Source organism: Toxotes jaculatrix, chromosome 2, assembly GCF_017976425.1.
Source record: "Toxotes jaculatrix isolate fToxJac2 chromosome 2, fToxJac2.pri, whole genome shotgun sequence".
NCBI classification, from domain to species: Eukaryota; Metazoa; Chordata; class Actinopteri; family Toxotidae; genus Toxotes; species Toxotes jaculatrix.
The window spans coordinates 4,841,035-4,866,709 of NC_054395.1; the positions used below are offsets into that span (position 1 = coordinate 4,841,035).

Sequence of the window (25,675 nt, forward strand, 5' to 3'; positions counted from 1 at the left end):
TTTGCCACCTAAGTGACCACGCACCCCCCTGCACAAATCCCTCTTGTCAGCTAATTGTAAGCATTAAAAACTATAAAGCCAACTCATGTTTCACATGAGTTATGATGGCTTGACCTGCTTGCATCTTCATTGACCCCCCCAAGTAGATCCAATGTCATCAACCTACCCAATTAAAGAGCTGGATAGAGATGTAAGTCAGGGGATCTGCCAGGCTGCAGCGACTTCTCTCTGGTGGTTTTTTTTTTTTGTTTTTTTTTGCAGAGAGCATTTTTTTCCTCTTAACTCAGGAGTTTTTCAGTGTTGCACTGCAGGGGTATACAGTTCCAGTGCCTCTAAGGACAAGTATTTCTCTTTTTTTCTCTTTTGTAATTTTATACATTAAATTATTGCAACATGTTGTTGATCTAACATTTGCTGTATTTAATAGAATTGCATTATAAATGATGGAGCATGCCTGGCAACATCCACTGTAGCTAGAGTTGCAGTGCTTTGTGGATGATGGATATTTGCTGGGAAAGGGCTCAGAAACAGACCACAAGATGTCTGACTCCATTTGTAGCTCAAGCTTCATGGTTCTAGATATCACAGAGATCCGTTAGCCTCTTGGTCCAACACCTGAATCCAGAAACAGCCTCTAGGCTAAACATGGACTTATCTCAGTACTAGAAGAACATAGGTATTATAAAGGAGTTTCTCACCTGCCTCTGGGTATTACTGCAGACTTATGTTTTTCTCATAATGTTGGAGTGCAGCTTTAAGGTGGAAGGTCTTCAGGGCAAAGGCTCCTCAGGCAGCAGAGCACAATTTATTTAGCTTCATCTCCTGGTAGCTGAATATTCATCTTATGCAGTTCAGCCTACATTTCCTGTTTTTTTTTTTTTTTTCACTCAGCCAGGGACCTCTTTTCTTTAACATCTTGTCTTTTTGTCTGTACTGTTGCTTTTCTTGTGAGAGATGTTCAGTCATTCACCAGAGTGGTCAGACTATTTGGATCTACTTCCTTCACATTCTTCAAACTTTTTAGGACAAGTAATATGAAGGGTTGTAGGCAATATAATATGATGCCTTGTCCCACTAATGATCCATTTGGTGTGGCATTGCTGTCTGAGTGAGTTTAACAATCATCGGTGTCATTGTCTGAATGTCTTCATCATTGTTTGTGTCATTTTTGTCCCAAACATTGTGACGTCTGACTGGTGTCATGCAGCATCTAAACGCACAGCAAAGGTCCATGCAGCATTACATTTTAATGTCTGTGTAGTCTGAATATTAAACAAGTAGAAAAAAATAGGCAAGCTTTGCCACTGATCATATTCCAGTTACCTCTCTATACTGGTTGTACACTAAACAAAATCCTTAGGAATCTGGATTTTCTCTTCTTAACATCACTATTTAGAAAAAAAAGTAAGTAGTTGTAAGAATTTTGTCATTATTCTGGTTTCATTAGTTTTTGCAAATAGAAAAAAAGCCAGCCTTCATGAACCATGATGCAATCTATGTCTATGCTACTTCTAACCCATTAATGCTGTTTGCAGTTGTCAGATCTGTCCACAGTGTCTTTTTGTGGTTCTACCACCAGGGAGAAAATTGGACATTTTCAGTTCCTGGACACAGTAGTTTAACATCACTGTATATAGTTGTAGAGGCAAATGCAGCCTTTGGCTGGTTGTTTGTCTAACTAATATTTTAGCACTGGGACAACAGCTGCTATATACAGATGTAGAGGTGCTCAAATTGTCTAACAGGCTAACACTTTGAATCCAAATGGAATTCAAAGCTAGTCAGCATGGATTACAGAACAATGATCATATTAAAGACTATGGATGATCATTCAGATGTGGTATTACAGGAAATTTCTGGGTATATTGATGGAATTTGTTTAAGCATGCTCACTGTACAAAAACTGTCCATGTATTATTGCAATAATGCGGCTTGGACCAGTGCCACCTGCATTATGACAGATATTGTTCTTGCACGACCTCTCTGTGATTTATTCGTTTTGGTTTGTTAGGATTCATTGTGTGTTTGACAGTAATATTTTGTTGTGTTTTTGTCAGGCCAGAGCGGTCAGCGGCATAAAAGGGCTGTTCCACAGAAACCCAAAGCAGGCTTCCCTGGACAGCCATGCTGCTGCACAGCACAGCCGTAAGCACCCGTTCGGTGCCCACCTCCTGCGCCGCACTGCCAGCGCACCCACCAAAGGCCAGCCCAAAATCAAAAAGGGCTTCCCAGAGATCACCATCGACACCAAAGACTACAGCTCAGAGGGTGCTAGTGAGGAGCGAGAGTCTGAAGACAGGGACAAGGCCTCTGTTGCCGCCTCTCACCAGCCCACACCACCACAACACAGCACCGGGGATTCACTGGCATCCCACCAAGCCAAGGGGCCCTGGGACCGTCCTGACACCAATGGGGCTTTTCACCCTGAGGAGGGTAAAGGTAAGAGCCCACTTTCTGCTAAGCGACGACCCATGAGTGAGCCTCTGAAACGAGCCAGTCGGCTCCGCTTTCATGACCCGCTGGACATGAAGCCAGGGGTGTTTGCCCGCGTCGCAATTAACAGCTCAGGCAAGGTGGGGATGTCCTCCAACTGCATCACGTGTGTGGTCGGCTCCAAGGAGAGTCCCGAGGCTGAAAGAAAGGGTCAGGTTGAGGAAAGGCAGGCATGCAAGTCAAAAATGGCAGCTGGGGAGAGACAGGAGAGAAGTAACCGCTCCTCTTCAACCAAGAGACAGGTTCAACCAGAGCCTGTAGCCAAGCCCCAGCCCCTAGCTGCCCAGCCAGACTTACAGCAGTCTCCCCCCAAACTCAAGGCTGACATGGAGGCCCAGTTTCAGCACTCGCCCCAGGCTCTCCTCCAACCTGCCCCCTTCCCCAGGTCCAAAGCCAGGCAAACTCTGGGTACCCAGCACATCCGACCTCAGCCACAAGCTGCACAGGGGAACGCACGGTCGTGCAGCGTTCCCCGTAGATACTCCCGCAACACTGTAACGGTAGCACCGAGCCTCACGCCAGACTACAGGACCAACCTCCGGTGGCAGCAGGCGACACCCCCCAACTACGGTGCTGTTTGCGGCTCAGCGCCTGCCCCGTTCACAAACAGTAATGTGAATGAAGGTCTCTCGCTCAGTGACAGTAGCAGCTGTGACAGCTTTTGCAGTCTGAGTAGCTTGGAGTCGCCTCCTATGCTTCCTCCACGTTCTGTCCTCGACAGCCGCAAGAGGGCCGTAGGCACCCTGCAGCGCGAGATGAACGCCCTGTTTGCTCAGAAAATGGAAGAGTTGCGCCATAAGTCCCCCATGTTCTTTGCCGGTAAGATGTATCTGAGGCAGCCTTAGCAATAACCCAGTAGCGGCTGTGTAAGTGGCTGTAGTGGACCTTTTACATACTGTAGACCGTAGACTTCCAGTTAGCCTTCACACATATCAGTACCACAGATGTTTGGTAGCATATGATGTCATCATATACCTGGAAGACTCACCTTGGCGTCCCATTCGTCCCTCTTATAGTTTGAGGTCTAACCTAAATCCCAGTTTATCTCTTTGTATCTTTACCAATTTAGAGATCAGTCCTAGGTTTTGTAATGTCCACCTAGCTTTGTCACTGATTCCTGTTTCAGTTGATTGATTCCAAGTTTGCCTCTCTTTGCCTTAAAATACTGTACCTGATACTACCCACCTGCATGACAGATGAGAGAAGTGGTAAGTTTTAACTTAAATTTAGAAGTGGTAGATAATAGAAGTAGTTTTAACTTAATCTAGTTATTTTTGATGCATATTTAGTCCACTTCACCAGGAAACTTCTCTGTAAACTTCTTATTGGCTTACACACAACAAAACTTTAAAAAATACAGCCTCTGAGAAATTAGCATTTGGAAATCGCCCAAAACTCTTTTCTCTGCAGTGTTGTCATGAACAAGCAGTTGAGAGTATCTTAATCAGTCTGCTCCTGGGGGAGTAAATCTCGGTGGGAGGGGTGGGGGGCGCTGCAGAGTGTATTGTAAAGAGCAGTGGCTGCATGAATGGACAGTGACTGCAGGGACTGAAAATCAAAAGAAACCGTTTCTTTTTCTCTGCTGTCAGACCCATTTTCACTTTTCATCTGAGCAAATATGATTTCATTTACACTGTTTATTCCTATACTAATTACTAATCCAACCTTTGTCTCATAATAAGGACTTTGTGCTTAAAATAGTCACATTCGATTTTCTGACTTTAACACTGATGCTCCTTCAAAGTATTAATTGTAACATTACAGTTTTTTACACTTATGAAAATTGATACTAGTCAGGACATACACTGCTTTTGTGGGCGGCATTGTACTGAAAGAAGTACAGTCATATCCACAGGTGTAGTAGTTCACATTCACTCTGAGTCTTAAAACAAACACATATTTAGAGTACACAAACTATAACATCTGGCTGAACTGACATCTGGAACTGACCCCCTCCTCTTCCTTGAAATCACATATTTGTCCAGTTCCTGCTGAACACCAGCTGTTCCCCACAAACTCACTGCTCTTTAGCCTCTCAGTTTGTCATGCGATGGCCTTCAGTGTTTTTACTATCAAAATGAATCTTGTGGGGAAAATCAAATATGTTTAGGGAGTTGAATTTAGGTTTTCTGGCCTCCTTAAAGGAGCTGATGTGTGCTGACATCTGGCAGTCATGTGATGCTTGCAGATCCTGTTTATGAATTTCTTGATCAGGCTACAATAACTTCTCTTCCTGTAAGCCGTTTCTTTGCCTACATTCACCCTCTTCTTTCCAGTTTTGCTAAACTCCTTTTTCCTCTCTGTCCCTTTTGCACGCTCTCTCTGTTCGTAGTGCAGAATTGAGGGGATGACCAGAGCCAGGTAAACTGCTGAATGCATGCAACCTTCACACCTTCACCTCACCCATCAGTCTCTCATCAGTCCCTCTCTGTCTCACCAGCCTGTTTCTCTCTTGACCCATATGTCTCACCTTTGGGGTTTGGTTGGAGTCTGAAATCCATATTCTTCTTCATTTTCACATATTCACATATTATATATGTGCACTAACTCAAAATGACACCAGTGGATGTAATGAGAGCACCATGCCAGCTTTGTCTGTTCACGTCATTGAATAAGGGTGCAGGCCCACTCAGAGACACTCACTGTGGGCAAGAGGAAAACACAATTCCTGAAACTTTGAAGTGTGCACAGGCTCACTTTTCATTGTGGCCTGTACAGTGTCTGTTTGTAGTCAGTGATGCAGATTTATTACCACTTATGTCTCACAGTCCATGAGAACATATTTTGGACATTTTTGGTTCTTCTGGCTCAGCATAGTATGGAGAGCACTGACCTTAGGTACAGTACATTTCATGGGCATCTCAAAGCCTTCATCAGCAGATGTAGTCAAACAGACAACGGATCATAACTGGCCATGAGATGCATGCAAGGCTCAGGTAAGGATTTGAGTTAAGTTTAATTTGTCAAGTTTTGGACACTGGAAGCGTAACTCAAAATTTAAATTCTGTAAGCCTCTGTGTGTAGAACTGATTTGTGTAGTCGTATCGGTTCTCAATTGATATTCATACACCATCATCCACCATTCACGTCTTCACCAAACCACTGCACTTGTGCGTGTCTTTTTCCTCAGGCGCTGGTACCAACCCATTAAATGTCTTCAGTGTTTTTGACCCCCAAAAGCTGCAGAAAGTTCAGTCCCCGTTTCCTGTGCCAGGTGGCGCTGTCATCACGTCTGGTTTCACAGACTTCCACTGTCTGCAGTAGCTTTACACATCAAAATTAGCTGACCATAGAATGGCAAACTGTATTTAACCTCATGTGAACTGGTCCAAGCTGATGTCAAACCACCAGATTAGATCAGTGCATTCCTGGTTTTCAAGCAGATACAGTTAGAACTTTTACATCCAAAAGTCTCTCAGGGACCACAAAGGACATTGATGATGGTTTTAAATGTCTTTGTTTTTGTCTCCACAGACTGTTCCACAGTGCAGAGACCATCCCCCACTCTTCCATTTCTTGTGCTGAACTCTGTTGATGCCAGGAACACACGTTTCATCCGCTCTGTCTCCAATAACCTGTTTTCACATCACTCTTCATCTACACCGAAGCACTCACCATCCACAGCAATAAATGCAGACTCTCCACTGACTCTTTCTTCAAATGGGGTGGTGGACAGTCCTGTCAAGATGAGTGGAGACCCTAAGAAACCTCCTGCACTCTCCAGAACCACGTCACTCCCTCTTACAAACCCTGCTGTAAAAAGCATCCCTTCACAGTGCAGTGAAGACATCCAGACCAACAGAAGCACTCATTCATTCATGGAGACCACAACAAACCAGAGGGAATACCAAGGAACTCTGACAGAGAAGAAAACTGATGCAGCAGAGTATAAGTCTGAGCCTCTTCCTGCAGCACTGTCCACTGGAACCCCTGCAGTCCCTGCAGCTCCGACAGCTCAGGCCAGGAGAGCACTTTTTAGCAATGTGGCATCACACTCACCAGTAAGAAGAACAAAAAGTGAGGGCCATGTGCGGGTGGCTGTAGCCTCAGCTGGACAGGCCCAGTCAGCCGTACCTGAAGTGTGCACTGATGCCACCATGAACGACCGCCTTTGGAGCAAGCTGGAGCCAAGCAGCCACCGAGACAGCATGTCCTCCTCCTCTAGCATCTCATCCAGTGACACAGTCATTGACCTTTCCCTTCCTAACCTGGCCAGGAAGAGCCTCACCAGCCTGCCCACAGCTGGCAGCACCTGTAACCCTCCCTGGGTCAACTGCCGCCACTCCGCATTAGTCTCCTACGACCCCCTACGAGTCACCAAGAGCAAGTCTAACCCCAATCTTCAACAAAGTGAGTCCCCCGAAGATGAGCTAAAGCCCCGACCCCTGCAGCCTCCCCAGGAAGCTTCTGTGGATTCGCCCAGCAGACTGACTCAAAGGAGGCACACCTGGAGCCGGCTCTACATGGAAGGGCTCAAGCAGTCAACAGCCAGCAGGCCATCCCCTGCAACTACAATCCCAACAGCTGCAGCTTCCATGTCCAAGAGCCTCGGGGATCTGACCTCTGATGACATTTCCTGTAACTTTGTCAGCAAGTACCGCAGCATCAGCCGCAGCTTTATTGTTAGGCCAACCAGGGACCAGCTCCGCAAGGGCAGTCCACAGAAGTCTCAGCCACCCAGCAACCTGACAGAACAGCTACGGAAGCTGACAGATGTGGAACCTTTGAGTGCTAGTGACTTTGCCCCAGAAAACAGGCCTAGAGAGTCACAGGAGGAGTCGGTGGATGAGGTCCTGGTCCGAAGGACCTCCTCGAGGAGCCAAAGCAGAGTGCGGTACATTGCAAACAGGGCCAAGAAGGCCCAGGAAAGGCAGCGGCTCCAGGGCCTGGCCCAGGGCAGAAGTGCAAGCTTTAGCCTTTCTGGTAGCATTGGCAGTGGAAGTAGTGCTAGCCCCATTGAGGAGCGGGGGAACCCCGAAGGGGCGTGTTGCGTGGCCCGCAGTCCCTGCTCCAACCTAGACCTGCTGAGTCAGCTCACCCCCCTGGGATCCCCCTCTCCTAGACAGTCCCAGTCCTCTCCAGACCCTGAAAACAGTGAAGTCTTTTTCATGCTCAAACTCTAAGAACTGGCTGACTTGGAACTGAGCGTGAGAGACACAGCTAGAAACTTGTTTGGAATACAGTCCAGTTTTTCTCAAGTAGAAATCTTTTTTAGAAAAAAAGTTGCATATCTCACCGAAAACTGGTTCACGATGCCGATTACTTCAACGTCTCACAGGAAACCGTGATCTGCTGAATCAGTAACCCATCAACAATCTCTTCTTCATCCTGAGTTTGTGCGAGATCCATTTTGTAACGTGCGCATCCAGAAAACGTTGTCCTGAAGCAAATGGAAGGTTCTTATAAAAGCACCTGCTACAGCTCCGTCATCGGTTTGCACCAAATGTTAGATAATTGCCAGAATGTATTTAGTGAAAAATACCAGGAGTTTTTATATGGCTGTTTCTGTTGACTGTGATCTACTCTCATGTTTGAGAATTTTTTTGAAACTTTACATGAGCATACGGTAGCAATAGATCACACCTAGAGGACAGGATTTTAAATGATCCATTCTTTTTATTTACTTGAACTGTAATGATATACTTTAAGATGAAAATGAATACTTTATGTCAAAGCGTTATCATCAGTCCATCCATCCCCTCGCTATATTTTGAAAATGATGGCATGGTATCATGTTGAAGATTAATGTACAGTTTGATGCTGAAAGCTGAGGCTTGTCTCATATCTTTGAAAAAAAATGGAAAGGAATTATTCCTACAATGCAGGACGAGCGGTCTTCATTTTTAGTATTCTTTGTGCCGTGGTTACATTGTAATTTGACCGAGCCGCCAATATTTTTGCTAAATACCTTCCCGATCCGTGGCATGTCACAGCACTGAGATCCTGTACTTTAAAGCAGTGGTAGACTACTCCGTACCAAGTTTAGCTCTTTTAAGTTGACTGCATGTCTTTTATGCACTGTACTGTTTATCCTAAGGCTGTGCTTTATTTTACAAAGACTTGTTTTTTTTTATGAAGATTTGTTAATATTCCAAGCTCCTTTTTTTTTTTTTTTTGGATCATCAGATGGTGGTCACAAGAGCATCATGTCTGAACCCCTCTGTTCTCTTCAGTCCGTAGTACTAAAACAAGATGGAAATGATCTGTATCGAAGCACGTTTATTCGTCGACCTGCTGTATTGTTTGCACTGCCATGCCAGTACTTTGTGCAAAATTTTAAGGATAATATTTAATTCAAACGATGTGTAATTATGACCTGAATAAATCTCAAATTAATATTATTGAGAGTTTCACAGCTCATTTATTTCATTTACGCTTAATCTATCAACATTTGTCTCAGTTCAGAGACAAAGACAAGTTGTTAACAGACCAGTTAAACTGAGCCTTATACAAGCTGACATGTAAAAGCCTCTGGCCTTGGTTTTGGCAGGGTCTGCTTGCTGCTCTAATTATGGACTCTGCTTGGGTCTGTGTTTACCAACCGTCGCCTCTCTCAACCTCTCTGGCAAAAAGCCCCCCAGACCCCCTGCAGGAAGGGAGAATGTTCCAGACAAAGACTCGAGGCTGCACAAGAGACGACAAGCTCAACCAGTCATTAAAGGGGAGAAAAACATCTCTTCAGTATATCTTGCCACCCAAGATCTGATTTTTTTTTTTGTTTGTTTTTCAGCTACAAAATTATTTACTTAGACTTTCTTAGACCCTAAAATGTGTCTTTGGAGTAAAATTCAGTTGTACTCAGGCAGCTTATGTAAATTCCCCTAAAATATATGCTGAAGTATTCTGTGTTTCCTTCTGACCTGAGCTCTTGGCAAAACAGGAACTCCTTTAAAACAGCAGGTATGCTCCAGGACACAAACTGTCCATTGAAACCTAATACAGTAGAATGACGGCATTGGCAATGGATTCATGCATACCTTTGAGGAAGCTAACGAAAATGCTTCCTTTGATAGAACCTGGAATAGTGATAAATTCTGCAATAAACAATTTGAAGTCAACAACAAATTTACATAAATGAGAAAGTGAAAGTCAAACTCTCAGAGTCCATACAGTCCCTCCACGTACACTGATTTGTCAGTCAAAGATTTGTCCATTGTCAAGTCTGTGGTTTCCAAAGCTGACAGCCACCTCTGGCGAGCTGTCAGACACTGCCAGGCCTCTTCCTCAGCTCTGTAAGACTTTGTGGAGTACGACATGCTCATTTTAGCGCCACAGACTGTGCTTCAGCCAGCACACAAACACAAAAGACAGCTTCATTAGGATTCCAAGAAAACCGCCGAGTCCCTTTTAAAGCTGTATTTATCTAGACAATTTGGCATGGCTTGGCCTCTCAACCGAAACCTCCAAGCCCCTGTCTGGCACTTCAGGCCTGAGAGAGAGTTTTTCTCTCAAAGAGTGATTCAGTCCCTCCTTTCAAGATGAAATTGCTGCCTGTTTTTCCAAGGTTTTGTACAGATAAATCAGTTTTCTTTGTAGGCTTATGCTAAAAAAAAAAAAAAACTCAGATTTTCTCAGGACAAAGACACAGGACAGGTTTTTGTGGACACTACTAAAACAGTACAACAAAGTACAACAAATGATTTCTGATTTACAATAGATGCCAGAGGTTGTGTGAATTGCTTGGGGTGGGGGGAGGGCCACTCTGACTGTACAACGGCTGCTTTACACCATCCGATGTTCTCACTCCTCTGTTACAGTAAAGATCGAGCTTTTGTTGAGTCGAGAGAAAGAAAAAAAAAACTTCTTCCTCTGAGTCCCTGGGACCTCCAGTCCATCAATCAGTGAGGTCATTGCACTTACCCCACCCCAACGCTAAACCCCTCACCCCCATCCAACTCCACCTCCCTTGTTCTGCTGTCCTGTTATGTAACCTTACAGAAACATGTGCATTAACTGTTACAGTAATCACACTTCAGTCTAAAAGTAATGGACTAATAACAGACATGCAGAAAACATCTGGCTCCAATGATTTGATATCATCTTTCTTCAGAATTCATTGGACCAAAACCGCTGCCCAACAATCACAGGTTTACCCTCACCCCCCCCTCCCCCCAAGAAGTCCTGTCTCCTCCCCTCCCTGTTCTCCTCCATATAAACCTCCCCCTACATTCTGCTGCTCACAGCCCTTCCCTCTGGCCATTTGTAAGACTTCTTGTGAATTTCTAAAACATTTTTCTGGAGCCTTCCCTTGAGTTGAAGTCAAGGTTTTAATCCACACAGGTGCCTGACTTAACTGAGGTAAGGAAGCTCTTGTAATCTTTATTGTGTTTCTCTGAGTGGAATATATAACATAATGAAGCGTATCTCATTGTACATGTGAAATGCTTTTGCTTAGATGACATTTGAAATTAAGACCAATCAGTGTCCTTTTAAAGGTTGTGGCAACATGACAGGCAGCACTGCCCTGATCTTCTGTGTGGCAGCCGTGACTGCGTGGGTCACTGCAGGTAAGACTGACACACACAACCTGGTACTGCAACACATGGTTGGAACATGTTTCGTTTAGATCAGGGTCATGGGACGTTTAGGGTCGCCATGGTTCATGTTTTTGTTGCAGAATTTAGTCTTCATCAAACTGAAACACAATGTGGTGGGTGAAAACCCAGCCACTAGCACATGATGCTCTCTCTTTCAGGGCACAGCACCACAATTCTTACCACAATATTCAGTGTTGTGTTTGCCAGAGAGAGATTTTTTTTAAAAAATGTGAAACTACTTTAACTGTCTGCTGTGGTCAAAAAAGGAAGATCAGAAAAAATATGGCTTCTTATGTGATGCCTGTGTTCTGTTTGTCCCATGTGGACCTATAGAAACAAACACAGCAGACATTGCTTTTCTGTTTTCTTAGCTCTACAAACTTTTCATGGAAGCCTAACTTCTGTGTTGGCTAAAACAATGTGAGTTAACTCTGCTGCCAAAGAACAGTGTGGGATCTGTACTGATAGGAAATGATGGACAGCCTGTTCCAATTTGTCAGACTCCAGCTACAGACTCAAAATGAAAATTAGTCAGCCGTAGATAACTTCTAATATAGATTTATATCCATCAGCCACAACAATAAAACCAAACAGTTATCAGTCTTAATGTGGCTGCTGAATAGTCTAGCTATCCATCTATCTCACAAGATATTTTTTCAAGCATCTATTGGTCCACTTTTGGACCCCCATTTTCATCTGGAAGGCCCAAGTTTGTACCGAACTACAATCGCTATTTCAAAAAAAAATGTCACTAGTGTTTTTGCACCCTTAACTGAGAGTTTTAACGTGTTAATCTTAACCATAGTTTATCAGGAATAATCACAATGTTAGTGTAATCTTCATCATAAGATTAGCTGCCCCATGCAGATATTGGTAAAGGAATTTGAAAAGCATTGTCAAGGTATTGTGGTTTTGCAGAATTGTTGTGTTAGTGTTGGGTTATATTGGTGACAGAAGTATATTTTAGTACAAGTTACTGTCTACCTCTTGTGGCCATAGTAATTATGACAGGAACAAAGGGGGAAGTCAGTATAAAGAGCAATGAAGTCCATGTTAGGAGGAAGTTGGGGTGGACCAATGGGTCAACAACACTGGAAACCACTTTGTGTTTCCTATTTGAAACTAATAGTCAACACAGATTTTTTTTTTAACCTTTCAAATAAATAAATAAATAAATAGATAAATAAATAAACAAATGTTTTGTAAATGTAATTTCAGATCAGGCTTCCTTTCCCTGGCACAGCTCTGTCTCCTTGAAATTACATTTCTATACAACTAAAGAACAACAGCAAATACGTTTTGTAGGAAACGTATTTGCTGTTGGTATGTAGGAATTACATACAAATCATTGTGAATCTTATCTTGGTGGCCACACATTTGTGACCGTTTTGAGTCTAATTTATCTCCATAAATGAAGCTCGATATTTATGAATGGCAGTGGAGGTAGTTGGGTGAAGTGATGGGTCACGCCGGAGACCAGGGTTCACAGTCCTCTCTGTGGTTTAGTTCAGGAAAGACTGTGGCTTTGGCTCAGTGTCTGAGATCAGTCTGAACTTTGTGTATTAAACCAGACCAGGATCTTTCACTGACCTGAACCAAGTGCTGTGAACATTTCACTGATACCTTCATCAAATAAACATAGCTCACATTCTGAAAAAGCACTGGTGCTTTATGGCTCCGCCCATTAATTTGACTCAGCCAATGAAACCAGAGCGGCCTGCCTCTGAGCCCTGTCTACACTGTTAATGCTCAGCTCTGTGCCAGTGTGCTCCGTCTGACCTATGGAGGGGGAGGGGGGGCAGGGTGTCGCTCCCAAGTCATTCCTCACACTTGACTCTTCCCCCACTGGCCCCGCTGGACTGCTGGAACCCTATCAAAGCACAGAGGGGGCATCATCCACTGTGGCAGCCTCCCATTTCTCACCAGTGGAGGGGCTACCGCCTTGCTGTGGTGCAGAAAGCACTGTGATAAATCAATTAACCGTGTGGGGGGAGGACTCTGCGGGCAGGCGGTGAACTGACAGGCATCTCCGCAGATCGTAGGTCCTGCCATCTTCTCTAGAGGAGGCTGACGGGGTGTCATGGGCTTTATATGACCCAACTGGGCCTGCTTTTGTTATCGTATGCAGTTATGAAGAACTTGCACCCCTGGCACCTCCGCTCACCCCCCCGTCCCCTCTCTGATCGACCCTGGCAGGGCATGTTAGGGCCTGCTGAACACGCTGAGAATGCCATTGGTCACAGTTACAGCAAAAGGAAAACAACTCTGAGTGTCATGGGTAATGTCAGAGTATGGTTGGGTGGGGGGATTGGGGGGCTCAAAAACAAGAACAGAGAAGCTCATCCTTAAGGACAGACCCCCACAGGGGCCCAGTAACCCCCCCTCCTCCTCCTCCTTTGTACCTTGCAACTGTCCTCTCACTGTGGAGGCTGTTTCTCAGATCTCCTGAAAAACAGCCGACAACAAGACTGTCATTGTCCTCCAGTGGCTGTTTGGCTTATTTACTGCTGCGGCTGAGAGAAAAACACATGAAGGGGGACTCAAAGCAACAATATGCTTCATTAGGCTTTCACAAGCTGCTCCACACATAAGCTCACAGACATGAAACCAAACCACTAATCAGCCAAAGAAGTGGCTTAGACTAAATCCTCTCATCTTTGTGCCGATGCTTGATTATGTCGACTTGCTCCATCACAGGAATCCAGAATTTATTGTGGTGCTTGTTTTCTTTCGTTCCGTTCTAGGTGCCAAGGAGTTATCCATCACCACTATAAAGGTAGTGTTCCTTTGAGCTTCTCTCTAGAGCAGAAAGCCAAGGTGGCAGCGGCCCTGTGCAGCTGTGAACCAACACTTAGTGAAAGAATGATCCTGGTTCATTACCCGAAGGCTCTTACTTTCGTAGGTTTGCCATCATTTCTTTCAGCCGTAAATAAAATTGTATAAAAAGACCTAAGTTTTACCCAGAATTCCCTGTGTTATCAGTGATGGCAGTTTAAGCCTCTGATGTATTTGTTTTGTTGGTTTGTGCCTGATGGCTGATCCAATGTAAATAATGCATTATTAATAAGATGCTTTTGTACTCTCAACAACATGGGTGGGTATAATGTATCATAGCTCAGAGAAATGATGGACAAAACTAAGAAAATAAGACCCAAGTTCTACACTTCAAAAAAAAAAAAAAATCATCAGGTGTTTTCAGTCTTTAACTGAGCCCTAAAAACTTGTTTATTTCAAACAAGTGAAATAATTTTCCAGCTGAGTGAAACCACCTGTCCAGGAGAAATCAGCTTCTTTTGAGGTTTTACATGAAAGAAAGATCTGAATCTCAAAATAATAATAAATTTGCTTTAATTAAAAAAAATGTGATTTCATCAGGAATAAACAGAAACATTGTTACTGAAGGTTGTTTGTTCTGGTTCCTCAGCAAGAACCGTACACCATGAGCAGAGGCACTGAACTGGAGGGCTACTGCATAGACCTGATCTCCGAGCTGTCCAAGAAGCTGGGCTTCAAGTACAAACTGCACCTGGTGAAGGACAATCGCTACGGAGCCATGGACGCCAGCGGCAACTGGAGCGGCATGATTGGTGAGATCATCAGAGGGGTAAGTCAGAGGCCGCGCAACTTTACCGACCCATGTTAGTGGAAATAGTGACTTACTGTATAAGATATACAGTTCTAGGTTTGTTTGTTTCTCAAACATTAGAGATTTTTACATTAGATTATTTTTATAATAAGCAAGTCTAAAATGGTTAGAAGTATATACTCAGGTCTGCATATGGGAGCCTGTGGGATCCCATTCTCAGAAATCTGAAGCTCAGTAAAACCTCACCTCTGATATGGTATGTATGGATGTATGGAGACCCAGAGTGTTCAACATTAGAGACAAACGTTTATTAGATAAATAATCCTGTTACTAAATTGAGCAAAAATTCATAAATGAACCAAATACATTTTAAAATATTTTATTAAATGATTAAAACTCAGCTCAATTTCAAGAATAATGTAATAATATTTCATAAATCATGAACATTATATAATAATTATTATTATTAACATTTATTTTGCTATTTAATTGCTGTTTTTGTGTTTCTGAGTTTCCCTCATATGCTGGTAAAGATTTATCTGATGCTTTGTTTAGATATTAGAGTTTTAGTTCCATGATGGTGTCACATACTGTTAACAGTATTTGATGTGCATGTACGTGCACTGTACCGTGCATGTGTCAGTGTGTGTCATGGATGCTGTGTGTGCCTTTGCCGTCCCATCAGGAGGCTGACCTGGCTGTGGCCCCACTGACCCTCACTGCAATCAGAGAGCAGCATGTGGACATGACCACCCCCTTCATGCAAACAGGAATCGGCTTCCTCCTGCGCAAAGACTTGGCCTCTGAGGAGAGCACCTTCAGCCTGCTGTCACCCTTCTCCACAGACACCTGGGTTGGCATCCTCATTGCATTCCTGCTAACAGGTCTCTGCATATTCCTGGTGGGCAGGTAAGTGTAAGCTTCAAAAACAGTTGGTTGATACCAGGACACAGACGCCATGTTCTGACTGCTGTTTCTGGGAATTTGGGGGGTTATCAGGGCACAAGGAGGAGGTTCCCATTCAAAATTACAGGAACCCCTCCCCAGAATCGGATTGCCCACCCCTGGTGCCCCTCCCCACCAGAAGTCGGAAGATGATAGGTCTTGGGCTTTTTAGTATTATAAATGGGTCACTGAACTGACCGACTGAGAGCAGGCCCAGGGCCCCTGCACTGATCCTTGCTGGAAAGTTAATAAAAATAATAGAAATAGACAAAACGAGCACAAAGAGTAATAATTTAAAAAAAAAAATAATTGTGTCTTTTTCAGTCCAGATGCTTTGCTCCTATGATGGAGGGGTGGGGGGCCTTTTACAGTATCTGTGCAGTTATCATAACTGACAACAACAAAGGCAGATGATTGTATGGCCTTCCTGTCAGTAACTCCACAGACATCCATCCATTTCAGCTAACAGCACAAACATGTGAGCCTTGCTGCTTTAGCAGTGCTGATCATGAGGTCTCTGATTTCTGTGCAGGATCAGTCCCACCGAATGGGCTGAGCCGGACACGGAGGAGCACAGCTTCACGCTGCTGCACAGCTTCTGGTACATCACAGGAGCTCTCACCCTGCAAGGTAACCCAGCAGTCAGCTAAACACAGCCACAGCCACAGGAACACACACGCTACTACTGCTGCCTGCCTCTCTCTACACTCTGTCAGAATAAACAATACTGCTGGTACAGTGTGTTCCAATGGCTTTGAGAAATGTTTCACAACACGTCAGCGTGTAATATCTTCTATATTTAGGAACTATGGTGTTACAGTAAAACTGCAGGAATTGTTATTCTGCATCTTTTCAAATACCTGAGAAAGCACTGATTGATTTTCTGCTGCTGTAGCCTCTTGACTGGTTTCACTGTGTCCTCTCAGGAGCTGGTCCTCACCCTAAAGCCCTGTCTGGACGTCTAGTCAGTGCCATCTGGTGGCTGTTTGCTGTAATGCTGCTGGCCTGCTACTTCAGCAACTTCAACTCCATGGTGCACTCCGAGAACAAGCACGTCTCCATCAAGAGCTTTGAAGACCTGGCTAACCAGGATGTGATTGATTATGGCACAGTGGAGGCTGGATCCACCATGCTGTTCTTCAAGGCACATTCAGCAGCTCCTAACTAAGAGTTTATAGTTATTATAGCTGGTCTGAGACAGGCCGATGCTGTAAAACTGGAGGGAGACCAACATGTGCTCCTGAAGTCTTCTACATTCAGAATCAGTGTAGAGCACATGAGAGGATTTAAATGTTTCATCTTTTTATTTTCTTTCCCAGAATTCCAACAACCCCTTGTACCGGCGTATCTACCAGCACATGGAGCGTAAGAAGACCTTCGTGCCCAACATGGAGGAAGGTGTCCGCCGCGCCCAGGAGGGAAACTTTGCCTTCATCGGTGAAGCAGTGTCCTTGGACTTGACAGTGGCTCGCTTCTGTAAAATGACCCGGTCACAGGAAGTCATCGCTATGAGAGCCTACTCCATCGCAGCACCTCCGGGTGAGCCCTCTGATCCTGTCACAGTGTTTCCTGTCTGCGTTGGCACTCTAGTCACTCACCACTGACATTGTGATGTGCTTTGGATGTGCTGCTTGGCTGTTTTTTTGTTTTTGTTTTTTATAGAAAAGTGAAACAGTCCAGGTGAATTGATTCACATGATGTGTTGCTCCCAGCCTTTTTTGTCAGGTTCTACACCTCATGGCTCGAAGCTGAGTGTTTCTATCAGGGCGTCTGTTTGCTTCAAATGAAACATCTGTCTGAAACGTTCCTTTACAGCTCTTTAGTTGGAAGGGAGGGGGGGGGCTGCCTCTGACAGCAGCCGAACTCCTCTGTTGAGCTCTCTTTTTTTTACATTCTTCACCACCGCCAGCGTTTCCGGGAGAGACTGACTGGCAGTATGCCCTGACACTATCCATTTCTACATTTCATCACATCCAGACTACAAAGACAAACAAAAGGCAGAGTGTTTGGAAAACGAAAATCTGGGCTAAATTATTAATTAGTTATTGATTACTCTTTGCCTCCATTTATACCTAGTAAATGAATCCACATTTAATTTATTTTCTTTATTGGTCACATTGTAAGTACAACTACTAGTACTATGACTATTTATATACATATACTTGCTATATATATACTAACTCTAAAAATGTGAATGTGAGGGACGTGTCCACCTTTAGCATCAAAAATGGATGGAACCAGTTGAGGCTGTTAGAGCAGCAGATTCAGCATCTGGTTGAGAGCCTACAACCAGTAGAGAAGAGGCTGCAGCAGGTCAGTGTTTTACCACACCACCTCTGTTTGCTTCACCAGGTTCCTCGCTGGTCAAAAGCCTAAACATTGCCATCCTCCAGCTAAGTGAATCCGGTGAGCTAACATACCTACGGGACAAGTGGTGGGCCAGCAGCTGTTTGGGAACCAACGGGGCCCACGCCGCTGAGGCCCTGCAGCCCCACGACCTGAGGGGTCTCTTCCTCCTCTTGGGCCTGGGACTGGGTGTGGGGCTACTGCTGGCCCTGCTGGAGCTGTTGTCCAGGGCCCGTAACCAAGCTAAGGACGGCAAGGTAAGGGCAGAGTCTTACATGGTGTGATCACATCACGGGCTGATTTTATTCCTGACCTTTTTCTCCTTTTCTTTGACAGAAGTCTTGCTGCTCGGTGTTGACGGCAGAGCTGAACCGGAGGTTTGGCAGCGGAGGGGAGAGCACAGAGCAAGACAGCTCAGACAAAAGCAAAGCCTGAAGGAAAAAGTTTACGTATTTAGCTTTTGATAAGATAGAGTCAGAGATCAGAATAAGCTGAGAGCCTCTGCCCTGGTCCATCAAACACACCAGCTCTCTCTGTGTTTCCGTAGCGACAGCAGCGTGTTGTGTGGTCGTTCAGTGTGTTTTGGACTCAGTCAAACAGAAAAACTCAGTCACCACATAGAACATATTATCATGTAGCAGCTACACAGATTAGGCAACAAACCGAGGGACACAGAGCTTCAGACAGCAAGTACTAATCACTCTGATTGGTTTATTGTTCAGTGTGGTTGAATTTTGTCAGATGTCCATGTCCCACTCCTGACTAACATGCTGTGATAGTCTTGTAACAGCTTCTATTTGCTTGTACTGTATATTGCAAATAAAGCCCCCAATATCCCAAATGTGTACAACGCATCCTTATTGTTCATGGTGGACATTTTTTTTTGTCTACATCTCTTCAAGATGTGTAACGTTAGAGACAACAACAGTGTGAAAGGCAACAAGAAGGCATTACTGATACGCACACTACGAATGAGGCTGTGTGACGTGACAGCTGTTGCTCGCAATACCACAGAGAATTATCACCAACTTTCATCAGAGCTTCTTTTGGTTGTTTTGGTTTTGAGCATCACAAGATACACGTAATCAACCAGAACATTACACAGGACATTAGAGCCATGCAATGCTGCAACATATGGGCTAACCTTACTCTACTCTCTGCAGCTTTACACCTGCAGATCCTGATTAACGCACAACGAATTCCTAAAATTAGACAAATGACCATTGTATTTATCTTCTTCACATTTGGATAGGAAGAATCCTATCCACCTTGGATAGGATTCTTCAAACTGCTATTTTATCTAAGTCATGTTTGAGACTTCTTTTTGAACTTCAGTCTGGTTTCAGGGCCTGACAGTTCACTGAAACTGCACTAACTAAAGTGCTAAATGATCTCCTGCTGACTCTGGATTCAGAGTCCACCTCCGTGCTTCTTTTACTTGATCTTATTTCAGCTTTTGATTTTTTTGGCAGCTCATTGGCCCGAGCCGACACAGACACCAGTTTGAACAAGGTAACACTGACCCTCAACAGCTGTGGGATTTTTCAAAGTCTGACAGCCCAGAAACCTTAGTGCTGATCCTACCCTGTCTCTGTATCAGCACGTTAAAGACATCATCACCAACACTGCCCGCCATTTTCCAGATGCTGAGACCATAATTCCTGCCTTTGGGTCATCTTGGCTGGATTATTGTAACACTTTGTTTTCAGGCCTGCCACATGTTCTCTTCTACAGTCAATTTTAACTAAAGTTGAATTTGACCACATTTCACTAGTTCATCTCAGTTCAGCTTGCCTTCATTGGCTCTCTGTCCCTGTCAGATCATCATCATAATTCAAAAGACATATGAAATCATAAATGGATTTGCCCATTCATACCTGCGTATCCTTAAACGTTCCATCCCGTGCTCTTGGCTCTCAGAATGCAGCGCCTCTGTCTGTTCCCAGAGTTAAAAGCAGTCAGCAGTCAGCAGGGCCTCTTCCTGTTGTGTCCCCTTCCTTTGGAACAGCCTCCCTGCTGACATCAGACTGTCTGACTCCACGAAGCGATTTCAATCCAAACTTAAAGCTCATCTTTATGCTTTAACTTTCAGTGAGTAGCTCATTCTTTGGTTGTTTCGGGCCTCTGCTGACGACGGGTCAGTCTCAGCCTCAGTGAGTCCATTAACCCTGGTTCATGCAGTACAGTCTGTGCTGTCCTGCTGATGAGATCAGTGGAAACTTTCTGAAAACCACTGCATCTCTCTGCCTCCCTGTTTGTTTATTCCCTCAAACGCACTCTCTCTGTCTCTCTGTGCCCTTATTTTCTCCTCCCTGTCGTTTCTTTTCACTCCGCTTCTCTGTGCTGGACCACCGTTCACCCTGGGACTTCTCTCCATCTCCTCACAGTCTGTGCCTCCTTCCAGATGTCTTGGATCTGGAGCTTCATCCTCCAGTTGTCCCAGCCTCCTTGTTTCTCTCTTCCTTTTCCTAGACATGTCAATGATGTGATTGGTTTTGTCTTTGTTACTCTGCTCTGTACACATGACATCTATTTCATGTCTGTCCGTCCTGGAAGAAGGATCCCTGCTCTGCTGCTCCTCCGAAGGTTTATTCAATTTTTTCCCGTTAAAGGTTTTTTTTTGGAGGATTTTCTGATTCCAGGATCCAGAGTTGTGATGCTGTGTGTGTGAAGCTCCCTGAGGCAAATTTGTGGTTTGTGATACAGAGCTATATCAATAAAACCTGACTTGAATTTAATCCAGCATCCTTCCACACCGTTAAAAGATTTTCTTCCACATGTAAACATACACATTCCTGTATGAATACACAATCAGTCTTCATCCTTTATATTCCAGGCTCAGAGCTGGGACACTAGTGATTGATGCAAAAAGGTTAATGGTAAACAACATGAATATATAATATTATTTATAATTATAATATATAAAGCTGATTAACCCTCCATCATCTGTATGTGTCAGATTTGCAGTGCACAGCTTGTTATGCACCTGTGTCACCACTTGGAGGTGCTATTGGATTTCTATTGGTGTGGAGTTCAGTGGGGTGCATGTCAGTCACTTCATTGATCAGATAGAGTATGTATGCATTAACTCACAGCGGCTGCACCGCCTCCAGCATTAGACTGAGTAAATACATCTGATGAACACAGTGCATGAGTTAAAGGTTGTTGCATGTGAGTTGTAGCAGGGATGTCGTAGTAAATTAAAGATTAAAGGTGGACTCCAACCTCAAGTATACAAGTACAACCATCAGGATGCTAATTAAAGTGTTATATTTCCTGTCTAGTTAGCTAATACTTTTTCCAACTTGTAATCCAGTGTCTTTGTTAATTGTTCATTCATTTCTTGCTACATACAAACATTTAGCAGAAAAATCCTTTTTAGAGTATTTTTCTGTCATAGCATCTTTTTCCACTTCCTGTGAAACATAAAAACATTTTTTGACAGTGACTAATTGTGCACTCTGCACTCACAGACATCTCCATGTATCAATTAGCTAGAGCACTTATCCTTTTGAGGGTTTTGGTTGGTGGGGGGGTTGGTGACCCTGGACAGGTCAGCAGCCTATCACTGACACACAGAAACAACACTATGAAATAACTGTCTCACCCATTAGATACTGGAAAACTGCACCTGACTGTGCAGCTGGTGCAGTTAGAAGGGCAGTATCATAGCAGGAGGTGTGTGTGTGACACACGGTGAGGGAGGTGTGTGTGGAGGCTAAAAGCTGGTCCTCTGCAGCTCCTCGTCCACTGTGCGTGTCTCTCTTCACGCAGCTCCAAAGTTTGCAAACTTATCACCTTTTAGAAAAATTGAGTGTTTTGAAGATTTTTCTATTGCTTCGTCGTGTTCTCTAAGCCCTGCCCACACTGAGTGATCCAATCACATCCAAGGGATTTGACTTAAATCCCTGTAGCAACTGAAACCTGCTCAAATATTCTGTTTCACATGGAAATACCAAAATCTTTGAGGGCGAGTCTCACCACAAGTCTCGCCATCTTGGCAAAGCCCCCCAAGCACTTATCGTGGGCTAATGAATGGGGAGAGATCCATAACTGCATGTATAGACTCATCAGTCAAATCTGATAAAAAAAAATGCTTACAAAGTTTGATGATGTTTCCCCAGAATAAAATTTGTCTTGCTCTGTTATAACGTCTCTGGAGATACGTCACATGACTGAATATAAAGATGCTCTAACTTCCTTTGCACTGTGACTTTAAGGTTCCTCTGTCGCTGAGGAAGCCGTCACCATGAGCCTGTTTTGTGAACAGAAGCTGCTCTGTTCGGTTTCTGGCAACACTGTTAAAATCAAGAGCTGAACTTTACCAAACAGTGGAAAATTGAAAGTTCTGTTCTGCACATTAAAAAAAAAAAAAAAAGCTGAGGAAAATGTGTTTAGCATGTGAGCATGTAGCCACCACACTGGTGGAGTTATACTCACAGTGACTGTCATTACAGTCACTGTGAGTATGTTCACTGTGGTTTGTGAGAAATGACCTGTACTTGAACCTGCTAATCAGCTTCAGGAGTCATTGATTTAGCACCGGCAGGAGAAGCTGACGGCTGAGGCTGAGGCGACAGGGGGGTGGAGGCATGAGAGAGACACAGAGGGGGTAGAGGAGAAAAAGACCAGTATTGATTTGGTGGCAGGCAGCTCCTGACAGCTGCTCTAAGCTAGCACGTATTCCTCTCAGCCACAGTCTGCAGCTCGGCCGACAGGGAAGTGCCTAAGCAGATTAGGCTTTATATCCCACAGATTTCCTGCCCCCCCCCCCCCCCCCCCCATCTACACACACACACACACCGCCTCTGTAGCCCCAACATCCCACACCAGCAAACACGCTCTGCCTCTCTCTTCCTCAATTAAAAGCTTACTAACGTATGTTAATGCAGACTCTAGGATGTGGATGAAACTCTTTATCTTCTTATCTTTTCTCCCTCATATCAGGATAGGAATCCCCCAAATTCCTGCATGAAACCGTTAAACTGAGCAAAATTTAGTCCCAGGTTGTTGTTTTTTTTTTGCTTACTCTTGGTTGTGAATTTCAGTTGGTCTCTTGCTCTTGCTCCCTTGCTGAGGACCAGACGGACTCCTCGTATGAAGGAAAATTTCATTATAAGGAAACCCACTGAAGGCAGGACATGAAGGAAAGCCAATTTGCTGTTATGGATGGGAATGCAGCTCTAATGCAGTGTATGATAAGAATGAAGGAGGTGGAGGGAAAGAACACAGGTCACAAAATGCCATAGTTTTCTGCTGACTCCATTATTTTCTATATCAGGACATCTTGAAGTACATTATCAAGATTACACTGTTGTTGCTATGGTTACCTGCAGTACTGTACTTTGTGTGTCGATTTAGAACGTTGGTTAAACTGTTGACCTTGAACAACGTTTGGCAAAGAGTTCAACATGGGAGCCAATCACAGGTGAGTGTTTTCAGTGGCCATGGTTGGGTAAGACTGCTTTAAAGGTGCTGTCATGTGAATAGTTTGTAAAAGGAGTGCTTATTTCTTGTAAGTTCTGATACCCAAATTTATTTTTTATATAAATGTGGTCCATTAACCATTTTACTTGACTGACATGTTTATCTGAACACGCACAAATACTGTATGTTATCATTATCATCTGTGCAGCACTGATACCAGAGCAAAGTTTCCACTACACAATGAGTAATAACGTTCGTTTGGAAAACATTCACTTCCTGCGTTATTTTAAGATGTTTTGAAATTAAAACAGTTGAATATGAAAAGTTTGAAAATCAGCATAACTATAACTGTTAAGCCTGAAAGCCTCCTTCTGTTCTAAACCTACTGTGTGTTGTTTTCAGAAAAGATGTGAATGAATGAATAATGAATAAATGATGTACAATTACAGAGAGGAACTATGTCTTCCTCTCAAATCACATTCCCAGGGTATGCTTGAACTTTTTAGGACTCATCTGAAACCGATACAGTGCGTAGACTTTTAAATAATAGAAGGAATAAAAAAAAAGAAGGGTATACAGTACTCTCTCTCTCTCCGTGTCTCTGTCTCTCCCTCTCTGCCTCTGTCTCTCTGAGCAGTGGCCTAGATTCCTCTCAGCCCGCTCTCTCTCTGCCTGTGCTGTAGCCGTAGGCCTGTCGATGCGATCAGAATTAGAAATTCTAATGGACGTGTCACCACTTTGAACTGCAGGCTTGAAGAGCTTTGAGTCTGGCGCTCCCTTGGATATGCCAGGCGAAGTCTGCACATTGATCCCTCTGAATTTGTTTGACTTTGACAGTCTCTTTCATTTTACTCTCCCATTCCCTCTCCTTCTCTCTCTCTCTCTCTCTCTCTCTCTCTCCCTCACTCCATTCATTTTCTCGCGTGCTGGCTCATTCTCTTTCTTCTTCTCTTCTTTCCACAGCACTCCTTTTTACTCTCTCTTTAACACGGGTGCAGTCAAAGATGTGAACACACACACACACACACACACACACATCGTTCACATACAGTACAAATGATGTGCAGACTTCAGCAGTTTTACTGAAGTACAGCTCTCACTTAGTCATTCAGGGAAGCTACTTCCTGCTTTTCATTGGACTCTCTTTGACTTCAAACTTCTTAATGGACGTGCAGTTTGTATTTCACTTCTTAATCAACTAAGACTAACATTTTTATGTTAAAATAAACAATGTTTTCTGTGTTGAATCTTCACCAGATATGTGCGGTGATAATGATAATGTGGGGCTTTATTTCTCCTGACAGGGAATCCTCCCCAGGGAGGTCAGAGGGCAGTGGCTCTGACGCTCGAAGGGATTCTGGGATTTTGCTCAAGGACATTTCAGCAGAGAGAGCATGCTTTCTCAACACTGGGGCTGGAACTGAAGACTGAAGACTGAAGGGTTTGCTTGAAACAAACTAGTTATTCTCCAACCACATGTGAAGGTGCCAAGTGTTTACATGTGCTCCGAGATTGGCAGGACATGGTCAGTCATACAAATGGAAATAATAGCGCAGTTTTAAAACAATACTTCTCCAAAAACATTCATGGAGTCGCTCTCGTCTGGATGGTTCCGGTTGGTTGGTCTAAAACACTGGGAACAGACTGGACCAGTGGCTGAACAGTCAATTCCTTCCTCACTTTGTTACCACCCCGCCCAGTTTTAATCGACAATCCCACCTGAGGCCGTTCACTCGTTTGTCTTCCATCTTGTGTCATTAAAGGCAAAGGGCTATTTTTCTTGTTAATACATAAAGCTCTGTTTGAAGATATCAAAAAACTAATCACACATGCTGATTTTTGACTAATTTACTGTGAGAAAGTAAACCACAGAGACTGTAAGCAGGTGCTTCTCTCAGTCCAGAGTTTAAAAATACAGCTACCAACACCTCTGACTCTCTAAAGCTCTCTATTTTAAATATTGTGCTTTTATTAAATAGTGATATTAGAGAGAAATCAGGAAGACAGAGATGCAGCAAAGGATCTCAGCCACACCTGAAGCTGGGACATTGCAGTTAATATTTGTCATGTGAAGCATTAACAGTGTCTGGTGATGGTGCTGGTTGCTGACATGATTTTTACATCTCAGGTTTGTGTTCAGAATAAATAAAGATAAGAAGATAAAACGTGTGACTCAGTTAGCTTCAGAGGCGTTAGCGCAGGTATCCAGGCTAACTGTTTCCACCTGCTCCCAGTCTTTATGCTAAGCTAGGCTAAGAACATCCTATTTTACTGCTTATAACAGATTTACAATAAGACAAAAATCTAGCATCATTCACAACACTGATTCTGTTTCTTAATG

At 43.9% G+C, this 25,675-nt stretch overlaps 3 protein-coding genes across 5 annotated transcripts in view; all 3 read left to right on the forward strand.

Annotated features, from left to right (window-relative positions):
• Positions 1–8,803, forward strand: part of plch2a (phospholipase C, eta 2a) — a 165,631-nt gene extending 156,828 nt beyond the window's left edge. For 2 of the 3 annotated variants that reach the window (XM_041062132.1, XM_041062141.1), the window contains exons 22-23: positions 2,058–2,439; positions 5,968–8,803. In XM_041062132.1, coding sequence (XP_040918066.1) covers positions 2,058–2,439; positions 5,968–7,616 — 2,031 coding nt within the window. In that variant the 3' untranslated portion in view covers positions 7,617–8,803. Of the gene's footprint in view, positions 1–2,057; positions 2,440–4,825; positions 4,855–5,967 lie in introns of all 3 variants that reach the window. The other variant, XM_041062151.1, reaches the window with a different exon arrangement.
• The window catches only part of LOC121199043 (tumor necrosis factor receptor superfamily member 14-like), a 751,306-nt gene that overhangs the window by 188,293 nt on the left and 537,338 nt on the right, over positions 1–25,675 (forward strand). The window lies entirely within an intron of this gene.
• On the forward strand, positions 10,668–18,752 carry LOC121198445 (glutamate receptor U1-like). The gene is made up of 10 exons (XM_041062608.1): positions 10,668–10,791; positions 10,929–11,000; positions 13,775–13,806; positions 14,455–14,634; positions 15,302–15,525; positions 16,094–16,191; positions 16,488–16,705; positions 16,881–17,100; positions 17,914–18,164; positions 18,244–18,752. The coding sequence occupies exons 2-10, from the start codon at positions 10,940–10,942 to the stop codon at positions 18,340–18,342; spliced, it is 1,383 nt and encodes a 460-aa protein (XP_040918542.1). The 5' UTR covers positions 10,668–10,791; positions 10,929–10,939; the 3' UTR covers positions 18,343–18,752.

Excerpts from the sequence above, each read along its gene's own strand:
- LOC121198445 (XM_041062608.1), top strand. The coding sequence starts at position 10,940 with ATGACAGGCAGCACTGCCCTGATCTTCTGTGTGGCAGCCGTGACTGCG. Across the intron at positions 17,101-17,913 it reads CTCCATCGCAGCACCTCCGG|GTTCCTCGCTGGTCAAAAGC; the intron begins GTGAGCCCTCTG and ends TTGCTTCACCAG. Across the intron at positions 18,165-18,243 it reads ACCAAGCTAAGGACGGCAAG|AAGTCTTGCTGCTCGGTGTT; the intron begins GTAAGGGCAGAG and ends TTTCTTTGACAG.